Source organism: Xenopus tropicalis, chromosome 4, assembly GCF_000004195.4.
Source record: "Xenopus tropicalis strain Nigerian chromosome 4, UCB_Xtro_10.0, whole genome shotgun sequence".
NCBI classification, from domain to species: domain Eukaryota; kingdom Metazoa; phylum Chordata; class Amphibia; order Anura; family Pipidae; genus Xenopus; species Xenopus tropicalis.
In genome coordinates, this window is record NC_030680.2 from 138,202,860 (window position 1) to 138,224,925 (window position 22,066).

The 22,066-nt window shown below is 42.6% G+C and overlaps 2 protein-coding genes across 7 annotated transcripts; both read right to left on the reverse strand.

Moving 5' to 3' along the window:
* Positions 1-756: 756 nt before the first annotated feature.
* rpusd3 (RNA pseudouridine synthase D3) lies at positions 757-10,628 on the reverse strand. Of its 2 annotated transcripts, XM_002933048.4 has the most exons (9): positions 10,403-10,628; positions 8,853-9,016; positions 6,819-6,863; positions 5,686-5,782; positions 4,532-4,639; positions 4,203-4,287; positions 3,841-3,967; positions 1,284-1,423; positions 757-1,074 (listed from the first exon to the last, which is right to left on the reverse strand). In XM_002933048.4, the coding sequence occupies exons 1-9, from the start codon at positions 10,510-10,512 to the stop codon at positions 844-846; spliced, it is 1,107 nt and encodes a 368-aa protein (XP_002933094.3). In that variant the 5' UTR covers positions 10,513-10,628; the 3' UTR covers positions 757-843. The 2 variants fall into 2 exon arrangements, with proteins under 2 accessions (XP_002933094.3, XP_012817148.1); XM_012961694.2 differs by lacking the exon at positions 8,853-9,016 and having other exon boundaries at positions 10,403-10,519.
* A 2,776-nt stretch (positions 10,629-13,404) lies between these two features.
* On the reverse strand, positions 13,405-21,988 carry cidec (cell death inducing DFFA like effector c). 5 transcript variants are annotated; one of them, XM_012960955.3, is made up of 8 exons: positions 21,754-21,988; positions 20,890-20,988; positions 19,149-19,251; positions 18,066-18,143; positions 17,049-17,190; positions 16,249-16,398; positions 15,742-15,929; positions 13,405-14,554 (listed from the first exon to the last, which is right to left on the reverse strand). In XM_012960955.3, exons 4-8 carry the CDS (start codon positions 18,116-18,118, stop codon positions 14,377-14,379), a joined length of 711 nt encoding a protein of 236 aa, XP_012816409.1. In that variant the 5' UTR covers positions 18,119-18,143; positions 19,149-19,251; positions 20,890-20,988; positions 21,754-21,988; the 3' UTR covers positions 13,405-14,376. The 5 variants fall into 5 exon arrangements, with proteins under 5 accessions (XP_012816409.1, XP_012816410.1, XP_012816411.1 ...); NM_001008101.1 differs by lacking the exon at positions 20,890-20,988 and having other exon boundaries at positions 13,411-14,554; positions 21,754-21,812; XM_012960956.3 differs by lacking the exons at positions 19,149-19,251; positions 20,890-20,988 and having other exon boundaries at positions 21,754-21,903.
* Positions 21,989-22,066: the final 78 nt, after the last annotated feature.

The window sequence follows — 22,066 nt, forward strand, 5'->3', positions numbered from 1 at the left end:
ACTGCCCCTAAGGGGCAACACTGCAGTTGCACTCTCAGTGGGGCAAACCAGCCAAGAAGAAATGGTGGCATCCAGCACAGGTCAGTAATAGGGATCAGAGGGGAGGAAATGTGTATATCCAGGAAAAGGAATTGACTAAGGTGAGTTTGATGAGAACATGTACTCACTTGCACAAATAGGAAAATGGCCTTTGTGGGTGAGGACAAGCCAATAGCCAGTTCTATAGAAGCAAAGATAAAAAAAAAAACAAACTGGGTCTGACCAAGACTCAATCCAGTAACCAGTATGAACAGATATAAGGCATGGCTGTGGCCTATCCAAAAACCAACCCGAGGCCAAAAGCCAGGAAAGAAGAGCAATTTGGAGGGAAGAAGAAACAAGAGCCTTAAGGTGGCCATACACGGGCCGATTGTAGCTGCCGATATCGGTTACTTAGAGCGATTTGGCAGCTTATCGGCCCGTGTAGGGGCACAAACGTCAGACCTGCCCGACCGTCATCTGGCCTGAAATCAGGCAGATATCGACTGGGCAAGTTAAAAAATGTAGTCGCATTGGCTCGTTGATATGGTCCCAGAACCGACTGCGCCTATTACCGGCGTTCTAATTCGATCTTTTGTCCCCAGGGCCAAATGACCGAATTAGCCTAAATTCACCCGATATTGGTAGAAGATCTGCTTGCTTGGCGACCTCGACAAGCGAGCAGATCTTAACGTGTATGGTCACCTTTAGGAATCCTCAATAACAGATATCGAGAAGCACAGACAGAATTCTTTAGTAAGTTCATTCATGGAGCCAGCCCGGCGTTGCCATACTGCTGTACAACAATCTTTAGAAGAAAAGTCTTTATTTGGCTGTATAAGTGTCTCTGTCACTGCAAAGCTGTTTGTTTGCATACAGTCCCAACAGTTGGAGAGTCCGTTGGAAGAAAGGGGGTGGTGGTGCATCGAGAAAGGTGTCCCCCTCTGCAGGAGACTCACCGGGAATCATAAGTTGTTGAAAGTGTAGATGGAGGGGCATGCGATGCATCTGCTGTTGTGTGAAGTGCATCCGGCGCAAAACATTCTCTTCTAGCACCTGCCATAATATTATTTTTTTATTATTTCATATTAAATTATACAACCCTTCCACAGGTGTATATGCACCATACCCTGGCTTTTAATTGGGACATTTAATGGGGCAAATTACAGCTAGGGGAGCACTGAAAGTGCATTCTATCATTGTACTGTACAAGGAAAGACACTGCAGTTACAAAGACACAGTGTCCCATAATTCCACTGCTTTACCTGTGTGCGGGGAAGCGCAATGTCCATTGGAACAAAAATATTCTCTCCTAGGACCTTCCCCACCCGGGCCGAGTATGTGTGGTCCCCGAGAATTCGGCAGAACATTAGTGTGCTGTGCACCAAGAGCTGGGCTTGGAAAACTGCAAAGAGAAAAAAAGCTTTAAAATATATATGGCAAGAAATGTAGATAAAATATATTTTATATACAGTGGAGGAAATAATTATTTGACCCCTCACTGATTTTGTAAGTTTGTCCAATGACAAAGAAATGAAAAGTCTCAGAACAGTATCATTTCAATGGTAGGTTTATTTTAACAGTGGCAGATAGCACATCAAAAGGAAAATCGAAAAAATAACTTTAAATAAAAGATAGCAACTGATTTGCATTTCATTGAGTGAAATAAGTTTTTGAACCCCTACCAACCATTAAGAGTTCTGGCTCCCACAGAGTGGTTAGACACTTCTACTCAATTAGTCAACCTCATTAAGGACACCTGTCTTAACTAGTCACCTGTATAAAAGACACCTGTCCACAGAATCAATCAATCAAGCAGACTCCAAACTCTCCAACATGGGAAAGACCAAAGAGCTGTCCAAGGATGTCAGAGACAAAATTGTAGACCTGCACAAGGCTGGAATGGGCTACAAAACCATTAGCAAGAAGCTGGGAGAGAAGGTGACAACTGTTGGTGCGATTGTTGGAAAATGGAAGGAGCGCAAAATGACCATCAATCGACCTCGCTCTGGGGCTCCACGCAAGATCTCACCTCGTGGGGTGTCAATGATTCTGAGAAAGGTGAAAAAGCATCCTAGAACTACACGGGAGGAGTTAGTTAATGACCTCAAATTAGCAGGGACCACAGTCACCAAGAAAACCATTGGAAACACATTACACCGCAATGGATTAAAATCCTGCAGGGCTCGCAAGGTCCCCCTGCTCAAGAAGGCACATGTGCAGGCCCGTCTGAAGTTTGCCAATGAACACCTGAATGATTCTGTGAGTGACTGGGAGAAGGTGCTTTGGTCTGATGAGACCAAAATAGAGCTCTTTGGCATTAACTCAACTCGCTGTGTTTGGAGGAAGAAAAATGCTGCCTATGACCCCCAAAACACCGTCCCCACCGTCAAGCATGGGGGTGGAAACATTTTGCTTTGGGGGTGTTTTTCTGCTAAGGGCACAGGACAACTTATTCGCATTAACGGGAAAATGGACGGAGCCATGTATCGTGAAATCCTGAACGACAACCTCCTTCCCTCTGCCAGGAAACTGAAAATGGGTCGTGGATGGGTGTTCCAGCACGACAATGACCCAAAACATACAGCAAAGGCAACAAAGGAGTGGCTCAAGAAGAAGCACATTAAGGTCATGGAGTGGCCTAGTCAGTCTCCGGACCTTAATCCAATAGAAAACCTATGGAGGGAGCTCAAGCTCAGAGTTGCACAGAGACAGCCTCGAAACCTTAGGGATTTAGAGATGATCTGCAAAGAGGAGTGGACCAACATTCCTCCTAAAATGTGCGCAAACTTGCTCATCAATTACAAGAAACGTTTGACCTCTGTGCTTGCAAACAAGGGTTTTTCCACTAAGTATTAAGTCTTTTTTTGTTAGAGGGTTCAAAAACTTATTTCACTCAATGAAATGCAAATCAGTTGCTATCTTTTATTTAAAGTTATTTTTTCGATTTTCCTTTTGATGTGCTATCTGCCACTGTTAAAATAAACCTACCATTGAAATGATACTGTTCTGAGACTTTTCATTTCTTTGTCATTGGACAAACTTACAAAATCAGTGAGGGGTCAAATAATTATTTCCTCCACTGTATTAAACTTACTGTATTAGCCCAGAGGTTCAGCAGCCCTATAATACTAATGATTTGGGCCTTAAAAGTTGTCCCCTGTATCTTGGATATTGTTAGGCCATCTTTGTGTGTCAGTGGCACTGCACATGCTCGGTGTGTTCTGGGTTGATATTGGAAGGCTAAACTCAGGGGTTGTGGGAGATTATCAAGCAAAAAATGAGGATCATCTGTCATAGCAGCTGAGTTTACAGGGTATGATTAAATTCTTGTGCAGACTGCACTAGTTTCTGAGCTGCCATGTAATGTGACCCTGAATTAACTACTAACCAGCCTTGTATTGTGACATATATATTCTATATATATACATATTATATTGTGATTCAGTCCCTAAGCTCAGGTAAGTGACAGCAGCACAGATCCCAAAAGCTTTACACAAAGGTTAAGCACTAAGGGCAAAGCTGCACCCCTGCCTTGCTGCTCAGACCCCCTATTACCTCAGCCTTTCAGTAGTAAGCCCTGCAGCCTTGCACTGAGTTTGGTTCTAGCTGTTGCACTATCTGCAAGCAGTGTGTGTGTGTTCTCTCCATATCTGCATGGGTTTCCTCCTACATACAAAAATGTGCAGGCAGGTTCACTGGATCTTAATAAAACTGAGCAGAGTGTGTATATGTGATATGGCTGCAAGTTCCACCGGAACTCCATGGGAGCACTATAATTACCCCCCTTCCTACCCCCATGATGTCTCGTCACCAACATACCAGACATAGGTTGCAGCTGTACTAGAGCACAGCCATCTGCAGAGTCTAGAACCTTATATCGGGTCAGGGTTCTCTTTATTTCTCTCCTTTCCAGTCTCCCTTTTGATGGATCTGTGACTGGTACAACCTGTCATGAAACAGAATAACAGTCATTACTAAAAGGCCATATATTTTCTTCTCTCTCACAGTCAACATCCGGTTGGTGCTTTTGAAAAAACGATTTCACTGCAGGATTCTGCTGGAGAAGCTCTATTAACTGATGTGTTTGAAAGAAACATTTTCCCATGACAGTATTCCTTTAAGGTGAGCACCCCCTTTATATTAAACAATGTCCCCTTTGAATAAGTTATACACAATCTTACCAGTTGCCAATCTTCAATTCGTTCCAGTTTCAGTGCAGCCTTTATTTCCCCCTCCGCTGGGTGTGGAACCCCCGCCATCACTGCACTAACAGAGACCACGCGTGTTAAGCAGTTGCAATTACATTTACAAGTTTAAACCCACTGACCTGTACAATGAATGTATATTGGGAAGTTGCTTAGAATCCCATTTTATTTCACTATGCAAACATTTTATAGTAAAAAGGCTGTTAGTGTGTCTGTATGTGTTAACCAAACGGTCAGCACAACCCACGGGCACAGCCTATTCGGCACAAAGTCTAAGTGTGCACCTTCCCATGCCATAAACTCACCAGTAAGACGCTGTTGGCTTCTGCGCTTTACGACAGAGCGCATAATAATCCTCAAGTCGCTTTGTGGTCATGTGACACGTAGAGAGAAGGACCAGACCTGAACTCTCTCTGTACAGGATAAGTGAAAGAGAGGATTATGGGGGAGGAATTATATAACCATGTATCATTAGGGTGTGTTGGCAAGGGTAACTCTCTATAAAAGAAACAGAAGAAGCGACTTTTAGGACCAAGCCACGGGTGATATAATGGCCGAGATGCTGTTAATTTGTTCAGGAGTCCCCTGGGTTATCACTAATGATGTTCTGGAAGCCAGGGTGTGCTTTTAGAGCACCACACATTCCAGGGCTGCTGTATGTACTACTATTATTGTGCTTTGTTTACACAGCCCTGACATACTGTATGCAGCAGCATTTTAATGATTGTTTTTGTGTCACATCAGTCCCTGCCCCAGGGAGCTTACAGTCTAAAATAACTGACACACACACAACACACACACTAGGGACAGCAGCCAATCTATATTTTATGGAAACCAGAGCACTTGGAGGAAACCCATACACACACAGGGACAATATATGCACTCCATACAGACAGTATCCCAGGCAGAATTAAACTCAGGACCCCCAGCTCTGCATGGCAGCAGGGGTAGCCAATAACCCACTGTGCTGCCTACACAAAATTCTGCACCAATATGGGGGTGTTTCTGTCACTGCTGCTCCTAATAAGATGACTTCAGTGACGCAGTCATGTCACTACAGAGCAATAACAGGAGAGCTGAGCTCAGGTCTGGACTGGGAGTCAAAATAGCCCCTGGCATTCCAAGTACACAGAGGCCCAAACAGCCCCCCCCCAGCCCAATAAATAGTGACTGTCTGTGGCACCTTACAGCCCCCCTGGCATTCCAAGTACACAGAGGCCCAAACAGCCCCCCCAGCCCAATAAATAGTGACTGCCTATGGGATCTTACAGCAGCCCCTCTAGCATTTGCCTGAACCCACAGATTGCCAGTCTGGGCCTGGCTAAGCTGTATTAGAACAGTAAGCACAGGGAGATCATTGCAGTGCTATAATGAGTCACTTACACAGACAGGAGAAAATCGGCAGAAAACTAAAAACAAATGATCCTATTGGGATACCTACTACCCACTATATACTTACTTTGGTGCTGCTTTTACTATATGAAGGTCACTGCCGAGTCCCAAGTGCTGCTGCAGATCTGCTAGTAGTGAAGACACAGACACCTCCTGCTCCTTCCCTGAAAAAAACAGACAGAGACATATGCTGTCACCAGTGCCCAGTGTACTAAACTGACATTACGAAATTGTTCCTTAAAGCAGAAATAAAGCTCAATAATGATTTATACAAAAATGCTACTCCTTATATTTGGGACAAGGCCCCCACAGCCCTTTAGCAGGGAAGATCTGTGCCCCCAAAAAATGCCCCAGTAGCCCCCCATATTCTTTTCTGCTGATTCCCTGCATATACTCTGTGCTGCTGGCACTTACCTGAGCTTAGGGGCCCACTCACACTATACTACATATACAGAATATAAAGTTAATGCTGCAAAGCTAGTAATTAATTTAAATTATCATTACATGGCAGCATGGAAAATCCTGCATCAAAATAATTAATAATCAGCCCTGAAGCTTCGAAATGTGACCTCAGTTTCTGCTAATGTTTTGATGATTTCTGATGCCCCAAAGTTTAGCTTCTCAATTGAAGTGCAAAGCATACGGAGCATGTGCAGTGTCACTGGCACTCAAAAGATGCGAGGAGCATGTGTGGACTTTGATAGCATGAATTAATATATGTGGCTGCTAAACCTCTCTCTTAAATTGGTCTGTGTGAGAGGGTGCAATATAAATAAATAAATATATATATATACACACACACACACACACACATTTATAGACCAGACAGAAAAAGAGCAGGGGTTAGGGGAGGAGGGGAGTGGCCCAGCCCAGCGCAGTAGATTCAATAGATCCACCCCTGTAGATATCAGCAAGAGAAAAATCTTAAAAGTAAGTAAAGAATGGGTTGGAATCCTGATTGTACATCTAGGTATCATCAGAATCTGATCCCCCCCCCCCCACCTAGGGGGTAATGTAATAAAAGCTACTATGTTTTCCCAAGTGCAGTAACCTATAGCAACCAATCAGCAAGTTGAATTTACTGGTCACCTGTTTAAAATCAAACTTATTGGTTGCTATGGGTTACTGCACCTAGACAAAATTAGTGTCTTTTATTACATACGGGGATAGAGTTAAGGAATTAGCTTTTGTTTTTTTTACCTGTAATTGATAAGCCCTGAGGTTTATTTATAGCCACAAGTGGACCTGAAAGACAAAATGATGGGGAATGGCATTAGAATGGAGACAGACACAATCCTTGCAATATTATTCAGATATCAAGGAATCAGGCCCCCCCCTCTTTGCAGCAGCGATTGCATGACTTTTCTTAACCACAATTCCTTGTCTTTCCATTATGGTAAAAATGGTTGCTATGAATTGTTCATGGAGCTCTAGAAAAAAAAAAAACAGCAACTTGGAGTCATGTAACAAAAGGTGCAGAGTCTGCTTTGGGTCATAATCCACAGCAACCAATCAGCAAGCCGCATTCACTAGTCAGTTGTTTGAAAACAAATATTGAATTGGCCGCTAGGGATTAACAGAGATGGAATGTTTATTACATAAATCTGATTGATGTAAATAAAAAATGTTTGTAGTACCAAAGGCAAAGGAAAAGCCCTCTGGCCACTGTACTAAAGTGTGTCTTAACCTTTTTTCTCGAATTAATTTTTTGAATCATGCTACAGACCCTTATATTGTCTTAGATTGAATTATTTATCTCATTATTACTCTCTATTGTAAAAATTGCATCTACTATATTAAAGGGGATGATGGGAACCCGCCTTAAACAGCATGGGGACTCAAGGGTTAAGAAACACCATCCCTGGTGATGTTGGCTTATACATTATAATTAATATGCCCCTAAGTTTTCCTAGGTGCAGAAACCCAAAGCAAGGATTTGAACAGGTAGCCAGTAAATGACTGGTTGCTATAGGTTACTGCACCTGGGCATACATAGTGCCTTTTATTACATCACCCCCATTAGAACTAAGGAGCATTACAGCATAACAGTATTGAAGTATTTGTAGTGGAGAATAAATGTATTGGAGTATGAGCAATAAAGCAAAAAAGCATTGGGTTATTTGATAGAGAATTGGTGTAATTAGAGTATCAGTCTTGGAGTATTAAATTATCAAACCGTACAAGCGTTAGTGCTGGGCATTGAAATATCACAGCATCAGAGAATACTCAGAGTCACTAAGTATGTAGAGTATTAAAGCATTAGTATGCTCAAAAATGTGGAGGATTAGAGGGCAGGGCAGGGCATGGCTATTAGAGTTTTGGAATATCAGAGCATAAGGTTTTAGTATGTTTTGAGTATTTTGTCATTAGTTGATAAGAGTCCTGAGTGGAATGTTGGAGTATTAGAGCATAAGATGATTAGCTGTTTGGAGCTTTGGTGCATAAGAGGGTTGGGGTATTAGAGCATAAAAGCACTGGAATACCAGGGTACTGGAGTGTTAGTGTAGAGTATTAATATGCTAGAGATTCATCTGACATTGCAGTATTACAGCTTCAGCATATTTATGAGTTACAGTAATGCCAGGCAGCAGCTGCTAGGGCTAACATTAACATTAAAAGAGCAAAGAATTGCAGGAGGAGAGGGTCATTATTACTCTTACAGAGCGCTGGTAAGGCCCCAGAATATGCTGTGCAGTGTTGGGCTCCAGAGCTCAAACGGGACATGATTGAGTTAGAGAGGGTCCAGAGAAGGGCAACTAAGCTGGTAAAGGGCATGGAAAGTCTCAGTTATGAAGAAAGACTGGCCAAGTTGGGTTTGTTTACACTGGAGAAGAGGCGCATATAGGGGGTATGATAACTATGTATAGATAATATAAAGGGATCATATAATAATCTTTCTAATGCTTTATTTACCAGTAGGTCCTTCCAACGGACACGAGGGCACCCACTCCAATTAGAACAAGGGAGGCTCCATATAAATATTCAGAAGGGGCTTGTTACAGTGAGAGCTGTGAAGTTGTGGGATTCCCTCCCTGAATCAGTTGTACTGGCTGATACATTAGATAAGTACAAGAAGGGGTTGAATAGACTGTATGGGGGGGGAGAGAGGAATTGGCTTTTTCTGTTCATAGGAAATGCTTGTAAATATAATACAATGTGAGAATAAGAAGTGACTGTTGGAACTGGCCGAAATAAAAAAAAATTGAATATTATATTTTTGCCAGAACCCAGCACCTTTAAGATACACCACATTTTCCACCAGCAGTTGGCAAATTCTCTCTCTTGACATTTTATCCACAACAAAAACGCCAGGATCCCTCAAGATGCTGACTCTGCTCGACTGCGGCTCGGAGCGAGGTTTTCTCCCCTTATCCCTCACATCAAGGTGGGTTTTATACCTTTAAATAGAAAGGGAACGGTGATGGGTAAAAGTAACCAGACAGGTGCCGATGGTGCCCTGAGAATAATCGCCCCAAAGTGGCACTCTGCCTAAATCATAAAGGCTTACCGTTTGGGTAAGTTAACAGTGTTGAGCTCCCCAATACTGCTATTGCTAAATCATAAAGGCTAGCATCACAACTAAAATCTATAAACAGTGACACAGAAAACCCCATAGGAAGAGGGTGCACCGCTTTGTTTACTGTACATGGAATTACACAGCAATGGCAACAAAGGCCATATTGGCATTTATATAACTCCCTGTACCTTTCTTCCATTTTTAACAACCCTATATATGAAGTCAGAATGATACGGGGGGTGGGGATTCTTAATGGAGAAGGATCTAGGGGTTTTTGTAGATAACAAGTTGTCTAATTCCAGGCAGTGTCATTCTGTGGCTACTAAAGCAAATAAAGTGCTGTCTTGTATAAAAAAGGGCATTGACTCAAGGGATGAGAACATAATTTTGCCTCTTTATAGGTCCCTGGTAAGGCCTCACCTTGAGTATGGGGGGCAGTTTTGGGCTCCAGTCCTTAAGAAGGATATTAATGAGCTGGAGAGAGTGCAGAGACTGCAACTAAACTGGTAAAGGGGATGGAAGGGTTAAACTATGAGGTGAGACTGTCAGGGTTGGGGTTGTTTTCTCTGGAAAAGAGGCGCTTGCGAGGGGACATGATTACTCTGTACAAGTACATTAGAGGGGATTATAGGCAGATAAGGGGCATGTTCTTTTTTCCGATAAAAACAATCAGCGCACCAGAGGTCACCCCTTTAGATTAGAGGAAAGGAGCTTCCATTTGAAGCAGCGTAGGGGGTTCCTCACGGTGAGGGCAGTGAGGTTGGGGAATGCCCTTCCTAGTGATGTTGTAATGGCAGATTCTGTTAATGCCTATAAGAGGGGCCTGGATAAGTTCTTGAACAATCAGAATATCCAAGGCTATTGTGATACTAATATCTACAGTTAGTACTAGTGGTTGTATTTATAGTTTATGTATGCGATAGTAAAGATTGGTAAGTATAGGCTGTGGGTGCTGGGTTTACTTGGATGGGTTGAACTTGATGGACTCTGGTCTTTTTTCAACCCTATGTAACTATGTATGTAACTATTAGCATGGCAGCTCCAACCCATGCAGTTGAATAAGGCCACTTTGCAATATAACTGATGCCAGAGCAAACTAAAGTGGAAGTAAACCAGCCTTACAACAAGGTATATTTCCCTTTCTATTGCTTCCTGCCACCCATGGCAACAAGTTATGATCACAAGTTAAATGTTTTATAACGTTATACGAGGAGTATTTCAGAGTAAACCCTACCCCTGTGACAGGGTGACATTATAAGTGACTTACCAGGGGACTCTGCTGACATTAGAGAAGTGACAGGAGGCCCGGAAATAAAAGCGATCAATAAGTGCCAGCCCCGACCTGTTGCCCCCCAGCTGCCGGCACAGCAGCGCCATTTCCGCACGGTTCGGCCCGGTCTCACCCTGGCAGCGGCACCACCACTCACAGGGACCAGGAATCACATTGGCTGCCAGGGCGCCGCCATGTTTGCTGGCACATGCGCAGTGTCGCATAAACGCCAAGGCATGCTGGGAAATGTAGTTTTTATATCGCTTTCTTTCTATAAAAAAAGTCTGCTCAGGTGATAGCTTGATTCTTGTGTTTTGTATGTGAATGTCCCAAATATCTGTCTTTGTAACAGTATGGTAGCTGCCTGCATAGTATTTACTCATCCCATTGGGGGTACTGGGGGCTCAGCTTATGGGGCCTCTTATCCCTCAGGTTACCTTCTTACCATAAATGATTAACACAGTGGCATACTTATCTATGGTTCCTTTATTTTCATATTTTCCCCTATTAATAACATTGGCACGGTTGGCACCAAACATCATTTTTTGGCAACCCTACGGAGCCCTATCTGTGTAATCGTTTTTCCTTACCTAGGGTTGCCTAAATAAGTGATGCCAATGTTATTAATGAGAAAAGATAGATAAAAAGCAACAATAGCAGCCTAGATAATTATATAGTCATCAAGCGTCCTTTACTGGCCAGGTGGCAATGAATGATGTCTTACACAGGCCCGGACTGGCATGCTGTGGGTTCAGGCAAATGCCAGAGGGGCTGCTGTAAGATGCCACAGACAGTCACTATTTATTGGGCTGGGGGGGCTGTTTGGGCCTCTGTGTACTCGAGACGCCAGGGCCTATTGATTCCAAGTCCAAGCCTGGTCCTACCTGTACTGGGTACCTTACAGTCTGCCATAGTAGCCTTTTCAGCATATGCTAGGGATTTGCCAGGTGTTTGGGTGGGGCTGTTGTTTGCCCCTTATTGGAACCCCTATACCTTGTACTATCCATGCCATACAACCAGTGGTATACTCATTATGTGGCAACCTATAAACAATGAGATGAAAAGATTTTATCATATTAGATCTCTCCCCAAAACAGGTCATTTAAGAATATGCCTCCAGTCTACCCCACCATCACCACACCTAGAAACAACATTTTGGATAAGGAATGGTAGCCCTGTGCCTTTTTGAATCCACAAAATACAAATTTCCCACATGAACTGGCACTACAGGGAAGTAACATATTGAATATTTTCCTTGTTGGGCCCCTCTTTCTCCTGGGCCCCCTTTAGTCACATGGTCTGCTTCTTCCATAGGTGCACACCTACTGACAATCAGTTTCTTAATACTGTTTTCTCTGACCAAATGCAGTCACATCCAGGGCCATATCTTCTATATAGGCACCAGGGGATGGCAGCTTTAAAAGACAAGGAGGTCCTAGACCTAGAAGAACTCAATCCTATGCCTGTTACTTGCTGTCAAATCCAGTGACCTAGGATGTGCAGAGTATTAAAATTAATTTATAAAATTATATTTAGTGCCACCACAAATGCCTGTGATCTGTTTTGCTGTGTGTTCTTCAGTGTCAGGAAGTGGGGTCCTAAGCAGCAGGAAAATTGCTGTATTCAGACAGAAATGCTCCGTCCCTGACACTGTGTTGAATACACAAGGCACCATCAAAATGTCACATGTATGGTGACCTAGGAGGCAAGGAGAAGTTTTTCTTCTATAGTGTTTTCCCTTTAAGCCTGGTGTAGGCAACCTGAAGCCCTCCAGAATTTATTGATCCAACAGCATCTTAAGGGAGAATTCCAGCTTCCAAACCAAAATTTGTTAAAGAGCCCCACATAACATAGAAACCCCTAATATACCTATCACTGTAATCTGTAGGAATAAATACCATTTTTATATGCTGAAATCCAGCTGCAAAACAGTTCTTTTCTTTCTGCATCATTTGAAATCCTGGCAGGGGAGGAGGGACTAAAACATTGATGTTACAGATTGTAACAACTTCTTCACAGCTTACAGACAGCATGCAGGAACTACATAACCCACAATGCATTGCACTGGGATGTTCCTTTCCTTATTGACATCATTTGAGCAGGAAATTGTGAGATTTGGACAGTGCCGACTGAGGGCATTTTATTTGAGCAACAAAGTAGCCAGCCAGATCATTAGGAGAACAGGGGGGCAAGCTTAGGGAACTGTTCCAAACCTTATTACTACATTAAAAATAATGAAAAGGCTGCATATTTTTAACTGATGTATATTCAATTAAGGGCCCCAAAACATGTGTAAGTTGACCTATGCTACCATGATATATTGAAGTTGCTTATTGTTTAGGGCCATCTACACTCCTGGGCACCCTTACAAGTGCAGGGTCTGCTTCCTCTGTAGGTATGCCCCTCATACCCACATCAACACCTAAAGGATCTAAAGGATATATTTATGTTTCCCAGCTAGCGCACCAAGTAATAACTATGGCTCCACTGACTATGCATTAGGGTTCATTTATGAAGGGATAGCCAGTAGCCACCAATGATGGAACAGTCAATGCTGCAAAAAATGGGGCCTTTGATGATGATCCATCAGGCACTCCACATACCCCTTGCAAACTGAACTCTGCCCCTGATAGAAAGTCCAGCACAAGGCACAGAGTGGCCCAACAGGAAACCTTGCAAGGAGGTGGCCACAGCCTGCCCATGTGTTTCCCTTTCCATTGCCAGCACGGTATTTAAAGTTGAGTACAGCTCTTTGCTCTATTATATTTACCAATTTTCTAAGTACTATATATTTTTATCTTTACTTCAGTCATACTGAATAGTGGAATTTCAGGTAAATAAGCTTCAGTTTCCCTTTACATGAGTTCATAGCATGACTGAGGTGGGCAGCTAGGGCAATTGCTTTCAGATTACTTCTCTTTCAGAGAAACTCACACCTGCCCCCTGCCTGTGACTGTCAGGTTATATAATCCCTGGATGGAAATACAGAACATTATAAGACCGGGAGGGGAAAAGTGTTTTAATTATATCATTCATATGGTACAGGTAGGTTTATAACAATATTAAAATATAAATACTCATTCTAAAGTCCATAAAGCACAGTGTATGGAACATGTAACAGTCAGTGTTAGTTGCATTGCAAAGGCTTCCGCTGGAGCGAATACATTTAAGGGGCATATATATTACAGTGTGTAAGGCAACCAATCAGCAATTGGAATGTAATGGTCACCTACAAGTTGGAAAACAAAACCAAAGATCTGTTATGGGCAACATCACCAGTGATATTGGCATATATGCTATCATAAATATGCCCCTTAATATTATTCTTTTTATTGTAATCTGACTACTTTTTATTAACACTTTCCCTGCCTCACTTAGCTGATGTTTCCTAGAGGAGGTTTCAGCCTATTTAAAGTACGTGACTCTTGATAGGTTTTAGAATGTAATTGTGAGGGACCCTAAAAGACAAGTGATAAGAGCCCCGTGCCCCTTCTTAGAAAAGGGGTGGAGGGCAGTAAGTGTAAATTAAACTCTCGCCAACTCCTGCTTAGTAATAATAGCTTAACGTTACTATGAGCAACATAGTAAAATAGTGGAAATGGCCCCAAAAGCTAATAAAATATATTTTTTTGTGGAATAGTGGGATGATAGAGTGAATTATTGTGTAATGGAAAAGAAATAAAAGGATGGGGGTTTCCCCCACATCAAGATATGACTTTGTACAAGTTGCTTGGGGTGATAGGGTTAACCCTCAGGAAATCTGGAGCGTGCCGAGAAGCTATTTTGGGACCTACTTTCCTTACTATAATAGATTGCAGAGCAAACAAAGGCCAGAGAAATATGGCCAGCAGCCTTATGCAATTTAAGTTAAAGAGCCCCATGGTATATTCCTTTAGGCACAGTTTATGCAGAGTCATGTAAGCCATCACTTGGAATAGGCCATAGCTTCTTGTAGTGCAACACAGGTAAATCTACTGCAGCATCTTCCAGGGGGAGAAAGGGATAAAGTCTCTCAAGGTTGTGCTGGATTTCTCCTCCTCTGTAACTGGTCTTTCTGTAGCATCGAGAAGCTGCTTCATATAGCACGATGTTCCCAGAAGCACGTGTCCTGTGGCCTGCATGGTGTATAAAGTCCAGCGTAGCGCTTCCCTGCAATACAGTTACCCGCCATTAGAAACCCCAGCACTGCCACAGCCAAAGTGTACTGGATACATATCAAACAGAGTTGATTCCAAGTAGGGCAACTGCCCAGACCCTGCACACACTGCAATAGCAATGTTAGAACAGCAGTTGCAGTAGGAAAAATTAGGGCAAGACACACAGAGCTACTAGTAGCAGCTACTTTTTCACGGCTACTATAAGCCAGAAAATACCTTTCCATAGACAATACTGAGAATTGCCTCTGCTAAAACAAACATAGAGACAATTATCAGTAAATGATCAGCATTGTCTATTTTAGTAGCTATGACAAATAACTGCTACTTGTAGCTCTGTGTGTCTTCTCCCTAAGGGCAGTGACAGACGGGGAGATTAGTCGCCCTTGCGACAAATCTTCGTTGCCGCGGGCGACTAATCTCCCTGCAATGCCATCCCACCAGCAAGAATGTAAATCGCCGGAGGGATGGCACATACTTTGCTACGATTTGCCAAAGTCGCCCAAAGTTTCCTCTCAAGGCAACGTCGTGTGACTTTGGCAAATCGTAGCGAAGTATGTTCCATCACACCGGTGATTTACATTCTTGTCGGTGGGATGGCATTGTGGGGACATTGGTCGCCCATGGCAACGAAGATTTGTCACAGGGCGACTAATCTCCCCATCTGTCACTGCCCTAAAGGGATAGCACTTATAGTAGGGCTTGATGGAGAAAGCAACACTTTCAGCGTTGCCCAATGTACAGCTCTTTAGTAGTTATTAGAGTATATCTCCTAGCACTCAATGGTTGTTGGGGGCTCCTGGAGTTGTATTTTAACAACAGCAAAAGATAATGAGTAATGAGAAGACAAATCAAAGGGCTATAGCGTTAGTCAGTGGCATAAACTGATCCCTGGTGGTTACTAGAGTTGTGGAAATCATGATGCCTCAATGCTCACATTCCCGGGGATAAGAAAGCTACTGTATGAGCAGTGATCTACAGTACCAAATGTTCCATATAACCAGGTGATACCCATGGACTGGGATTCCAAATAGGCCCTGGTATTTCAAGTACACAGATGCCTAAACAGCCCCCCCAGCCCAATAAATAGTGACTGTCTATGGCATCTTACAGCAGCTTCCTGGCATTTGCCTGAACAGATTGCCAGTCTGGGCCTGGGGCTAACTGATTCCTAAAACTTACTTCACCATTCTCTTGGCTCCATAGCACTGCAGGTCATATGACAATGAATAGGTCCCATATAAAGTGGCTTTGACATTCAGGCAACCAATGAAATCGCGAGGGTGATTTTTATACAGGTCAAAACTGACACAGGCAACATCAATCTTTCTCGCAGGCTTCTTGGTGAGAGATAAGTGGTATCCAGAATTCTGTGGGAAACAGGTGATACAATAAGCAAAACTACATGTAAAACTGGTCATACACAGGCAGATCCAGCTGGGGTCAGTGACCCCCATTTGAAAGCTGGAAAGAGGCAGAAGAAGAATAATTCAAAAACTATAAAATATAAAAAATTAAGACCAATTGAAAAGCTGCTTAGAATCGGCCAGTCTATAACATATTAAAAGTCTATGGGAGATTGCCTTTCCGTAATGCAAGGCTTTCTGAATAATGGGTTTACGGATAACAGATCCCATACCTGTATTACAATACAGCCACAAGGACACCTGATATTGTGTAACAGCTCACCTCTGTAGGTTTCCATTTCTGCCCTTTAGCAAGGGCCATGAAAACAGCACCATCATCCAAAGATCGGAAAAATTCCTCTGTGTCCACACATGTCCCGTCTTCATCCAGGACCAAAGTAATCGCCTCGAGCATCAGCAGGGCATCCTGAGTCTAAGGACACACAGCGATAGAAAACATGATAGTGGAACAATGGGCAATGTGGCAGCCATCTTTATTTGTTTATTATCTCCAGCTGGAGACAGTTTGTAGCTGGTCTTCATTTTTTATTTTGTGTGGTTTTTCAGTTATTAAGCTTTTTGTTCAGCAGCTCTCCTGATTGGAATTTCAGCAGCTATCTGGTTGCTAGGGTCTTATTTACCTTAGCAATTAGGCAGTTTAAATGAAAGAATACAGAATATGAATAGATGAGGGACTGAATAGAAAGATAATCGCTAAAAACTAACAATGAAACTGTAGCCTCACAGAGCAATAGTTTCTGACTGCTGCAGTCAGTGACCCCCATTTGAAAGCTAGAAAGAGCCAGAAGACAAAGGCAAATAATTCATAAACTATAAAAAATAAATAATGATGACCAATTGCAAAGTTGCTAGAAGCAGGACATTTTAGAACTTACTTAAGCCACCCCTTTAAACAACAGTCTGGGCGTCCCCCATGTGGCCCCTATGATGCTGGCAGAGCCTTGGGCAACAAATTTTTGCCCTACGCTAAGCCTAGCCCTGATCAATTAGCCCACTTTAAGGTGTAAATTTAATTGATGAAGATTGATTCATTGATTATAGAAATGTGGACAGAGCCCCTACCTTGTTGATTAGGTCCTCCAGACTGTTAGCCACAATGCCTTTCCGGAGACTGCGATTGCTGTTGCACACCCGGAAGGGTCTGGGCTTGGATACAGGGCGGGAGAGAAGCTGTTGGGTCATGGAAGCGCTCACAGACACACACCTAAATACAAAGGCAATAGGGTATAGTGACAGAGAGCCAGAGCACTCATATCATTGCTTACCCCAGCTTGTCAGCGCTGGGCTGTGACACATTACATAGAGCAATGACATCATTACATTAGAGCAATGACATCATTACATTGCAAAGGAAAACCTTTTCTTCATGATGTTATTTCTAACTCAAACACAAGGGGGCCCCTAAATAATCAGTCATGTATATGTATGCTGTATTGCTGTGCTGTGCAGGCTGTGCCAGATTTCCCAACTCTTGCTGAACTTTAGTACACCATTTCCAACACAAACACTGCTGATTGCTTAAGGGGCGAGTCTGCGGCACCCTTCGTGGAGTTCATGCCTCGCAAATGAGAAATGAAGCTAAAGGTGGCAAGTCTACAATATGTCTGCACTTTGTTTGATGCTGTTGTTTAACTGCAACTCTCATATCCTGCCAAATACAGTATATACTATGAAGGGGATTGTTACTCTATATATCATTCTGATATACACAAGGCAGTTTCCCAGTGGCTGTTTGTCATTTGAATGACTTCTGTTGTGACCCACTGTGTGACCCACTGATGGTAACTCAATGCCACTTTATGTGCAGGTTCTCACTAGAGATGTCCAGGCACCTATATAATGATTGGTCACTCTGTACTCCATTCGCACTTTTGTTTGATTTACATAAACACAGAGGAGACCAATCTTTGAGGCAACAGATAGATTTCTGAGTGAGCATCCCCTCTGTGTGCCTTAGGCCACTGGGTAGCATTTGTCAGACTTACAATGGCTTCTGCCAGGGTTTCAGTGCTGTATGGTAGTCGCCCGGGGTGACAAGCTAAATTAGCCCAGTATATATACAGTATATATCTTACTTACTTTGTGAGAGACTTGGGAGAGAGGAGGCTCAGAGACTTCATGGCATACTCCATCCTGGTCAGAATGATTTGTTCAGTTCTAAACAAGAATAAGAGTGGGTATCAGTACAATGCTGTATACAGAGAGCGTCTAAAGATTCACTGCCGCTAACCAGTTCTATTAGTACATGTGGCACCAAGAAACCATACTTACTCTGATGCCATGGCACTTCTAAGCAGCTGCCGTCACAGTCAATAGAAACCTGGTTATATCCTACTGGGAGCTAATATGAGAGTTAAATAGTCTGGCTGGGCTGCTGGGAGACCTTTGTACCAATGATCGGGTCGTGAAGTCATCAGAGGAGCAAAGTCTCTGCCACGCGGGCATTGTGCAAGCCAGTGCCACACAGAGCTGTGCCCCAGTGTGACTGTGCCAACGGCAAATATACCTTGTTATTAGAGGCTATAAAAGGAAATATTTAATTTTTTGTACAATAACGTCATTGCAGCCTGGAAATAGTTGGTTAGTAGGGCATCTGCCCTGGCTCTACACATAGTAAAGCCTCCGGGGGGGCAAGGCCTAGAATGTGTGGACTTAGGGCAGACTGGAGGTATATTCGGCCATGGCTGGGATTGGTTAGGACATAGTGGGTTGTGATCTATTTTGGTAAACATCTTTTCTTAGTTGGTAGGACATTGGCAGTGGGGGGTGGGGGCTATGTAGGATAGTAAGGCTATTGCAAGGCAAGATGGAGACAGTAGAGCAGCATGGTAGCACTTATGTTGTTGCTGAAGTACAACTCCCAGCATCTACCAAAATATGAAGGCTATCAGGGGTTTTCTGGGGGCTGTACATCAACAAAAGCAAAGGTCACAGGTTCCCTGTGGAGAAAAAAATACCATTCTATGTACCCAATATCACTATAAATATATCCACTGTATCACCTTACCAGACAGATTCCCTTTTCAAGCAATTCTCTGGTCACAAGCAAGCGCCAATACTGCACCCAGGGCCATCACACGGTATCCATGACAATGGAAATTATTTGATTTAAAAGCGTAACGCTGTCACCGCCCCCCACCCGCCGGCTCTGAATGGCTTTACCTTGACTGCTTGTGTGCTCAGGCCGCTTCTGCATCTATTTAGTCTTCCTCTGTTTATGTTTCTTACACCCTCCCCCTCTGAGAAGAAACCATGGTAACGTCAGCTGCAAGGACATTTAGAAACACATTAAGTTCCCCTTTACATACATATTATCTATGTTATTTAACTGACTGGAGGAGAGTATTTGTTATGCACTGTGTACTTCCTGTCAGATACAGCAACTGAGCTTCAGTAGTCCATTCATGAGTGTGTGTGGGGGAGTCTCGTGTGTCACCATAAGGCACTGTACCTGACCAATTGGATGTATGTGGCCAATGCAATGTGGCACTTGATCATGGAACGTGAGGCGTATTCTCCATTTGTGCCCCCAAATGCGCCTGAGCAATCTGTCATTTAGTTACATGGAATAACGGCAGATTCTACTGCATGGGCACATTTATATCAACAATTTTATGTGCAACTATCAGCCCAGTAAGGACCCAGAAATGCAACGTGGAGTGGGGCCCCAATATTCAAGTGTGAACCACTGTTCACAGTTCCTGCCTAATTGCACAAGTACAGAGAAACCCAATATCCAAAAAGCTCCGAATTACAGAAAGCCTGTCTCCCATAGACTCCATATTAATCAAATAATTCAGATTTTTAAAATTGATTTCCTTTTTCTCTGTAAAAATAAAACAGTGCTTTGTATTTGATCCAAACTAAGGTATAATTTATCCTTACTGGATGCGAAATAATCCTATTGGGTTTAATTAATGTTGTATTGATTTTTTTAGTAGACTTAAGGTATGAAGAGCTGAATTACGGAAAGACCCCTTATCCAGAATACCTTTGGTCCCTAGCATTCTGGATAACAGGTCCTAACAGGTCCTGGTGTTTGCAATTGCTGAGGGCTTAAAGGGCAAGTATACATTGCTATATGTAACCACTGTGCCCCCATGATCATCTCAGTATATATATATATATATATATATATATATATATATATATATATAGTGTATACTACATTTGTTGGGGAATTGTATTTTCTCAGTATGATGTCACTTCCTCTACTTCCTTTTTTGGCAAAACCAGTAGTCCCATCTTGCTTTATGGCAGGGACTCTAGAAATACACTTGGAATCAATCAGAGCACATGTCTAACAAATCTATAACAGGACCATTTACCCTTTACATAAAAGCCTCATTTTTCACTTCTACTATTGCATAAGTGGTCTGTGCTTGTGCTCAGTGAGAGAAGAGATGGAAAGTTGTCCTGCCACTGAACTTACAAATGATATGAATTCTGGCCCTTTACTGACATAAAGCATAACAACACTATTTAAATAGGGATGGTTCAACCAAAAACTATTTTCTGCATAATGAAAGAAAGTGTAATTTCCAATATACTTCAATTACAAATATTCAAGGGGTTTAAAGTTATTTGTGAATGTAACTGCTATTAAAGGCAGTACCTGTCTGAACTACTGGTTCTGACTCATAGCAACATCAACAAAGCAGAAGCCAGTTGATCCAAAGACCTGAAAAAGAACTGACTTTTGTTTCATTGTTTTAAGAGTCAGATTTAGGTATAAACAGCAACTTCAAACCATTGAAAATGGCTAATGAGTGTATATTAGAAAGTTGCCTAGAATTCAGTTTACTTTCACTGTGCAAATAACAGGATTGGGTGGAGAGCCCCTTTAACGACTCTGTACAAGATTAAACTGGATTTAAAAAGAAAAAAAAGAAGGCGTAATTACCTAGTGAGTAGTAATGATGAATTAACTGTGCTGTATTTATGCCTGTGTGAACACCAACATGCATTCCTGCCGAGCCAGCACACCTTCACTGTTATCCTCCTTTATGACAGGTTACATTTCAGTTGGAGTTTAAAGGGCAAGTTAAACAACTTCAACAACTACTGTTTGCCATGGCAATCTGAGATGAAAGGTTACACTGTATTTAGGCTTTTACTGCTCTCCCCTCCTCCACACATTGCTCTATTCCCATCTGCCCAGCTGACTTTCAAAACAAACAGGGCAGAGCCCTCCTGTGCAATGGAGAAAGCCGAGTCTGTGTCTAAGCAAACTATTACAGCAATGATACAGGAACAGTGTAAGTAGAGCAAATATGGACGAGTGCATTGGGAACTTTTTATTAAATATTTTAGGAGTATGCAGATCCCCCCCTCCTCCAGGTGTATGGTTTTATATATTATTATAGGTGGGTGAAAAAAACAATCATCTATGCTGAGCCAATGACACTTTAAACGCTGTGTATATTATAATGCTGGGACATCCAACCAGCTTAACTCTAACAGTCTCTATATTACCAAAGCCTAACTACAAGCAGAGTCCCACAGGAATCTCAATGTAGAAAATATACTCTAACCATTGAAGATATATTTTAGCTAAGTATGGTGATTACTGCCATTAGCTCTTATTGAGTGCCATGCAGACAAACATACACATACAATATAATCCAATTTAGAGGGTCTTTACCCTGCCTTCCATTTACTGATTTACTCCCAGCCAGCTAGATAAGCACAGGCAATGTGACATCTGCCATAATAGTCTTTTTGACACATTATAAGCAAAACACACACAAAAGAGCTTCATACTTACCCTGTATATATGTCTGTAAGGAGTTATATGTTGCACTCAGTTCCCTGGGATCCAGTCTCCCAGTCAGCAGGCTTGACCCATACTATGACAGTATATACTTGGGAGATGTTTATGACTCTCTTTCACTGCAGGTCACTCCTTCCTACCCACAATGCCCTGTGCCAATGAGTGGCCATTCCTTCAGCTGTCCCAGCAAACAGGAGCACAGGTCATTGCTGTTCAGTGGGAGTCATTACTGCCCTGCCTCCTACTCACAGGGGACCTATGCACTGCAGTCTGAGGCCAGGGAGACACATTCCCAGCTGTTTGCACA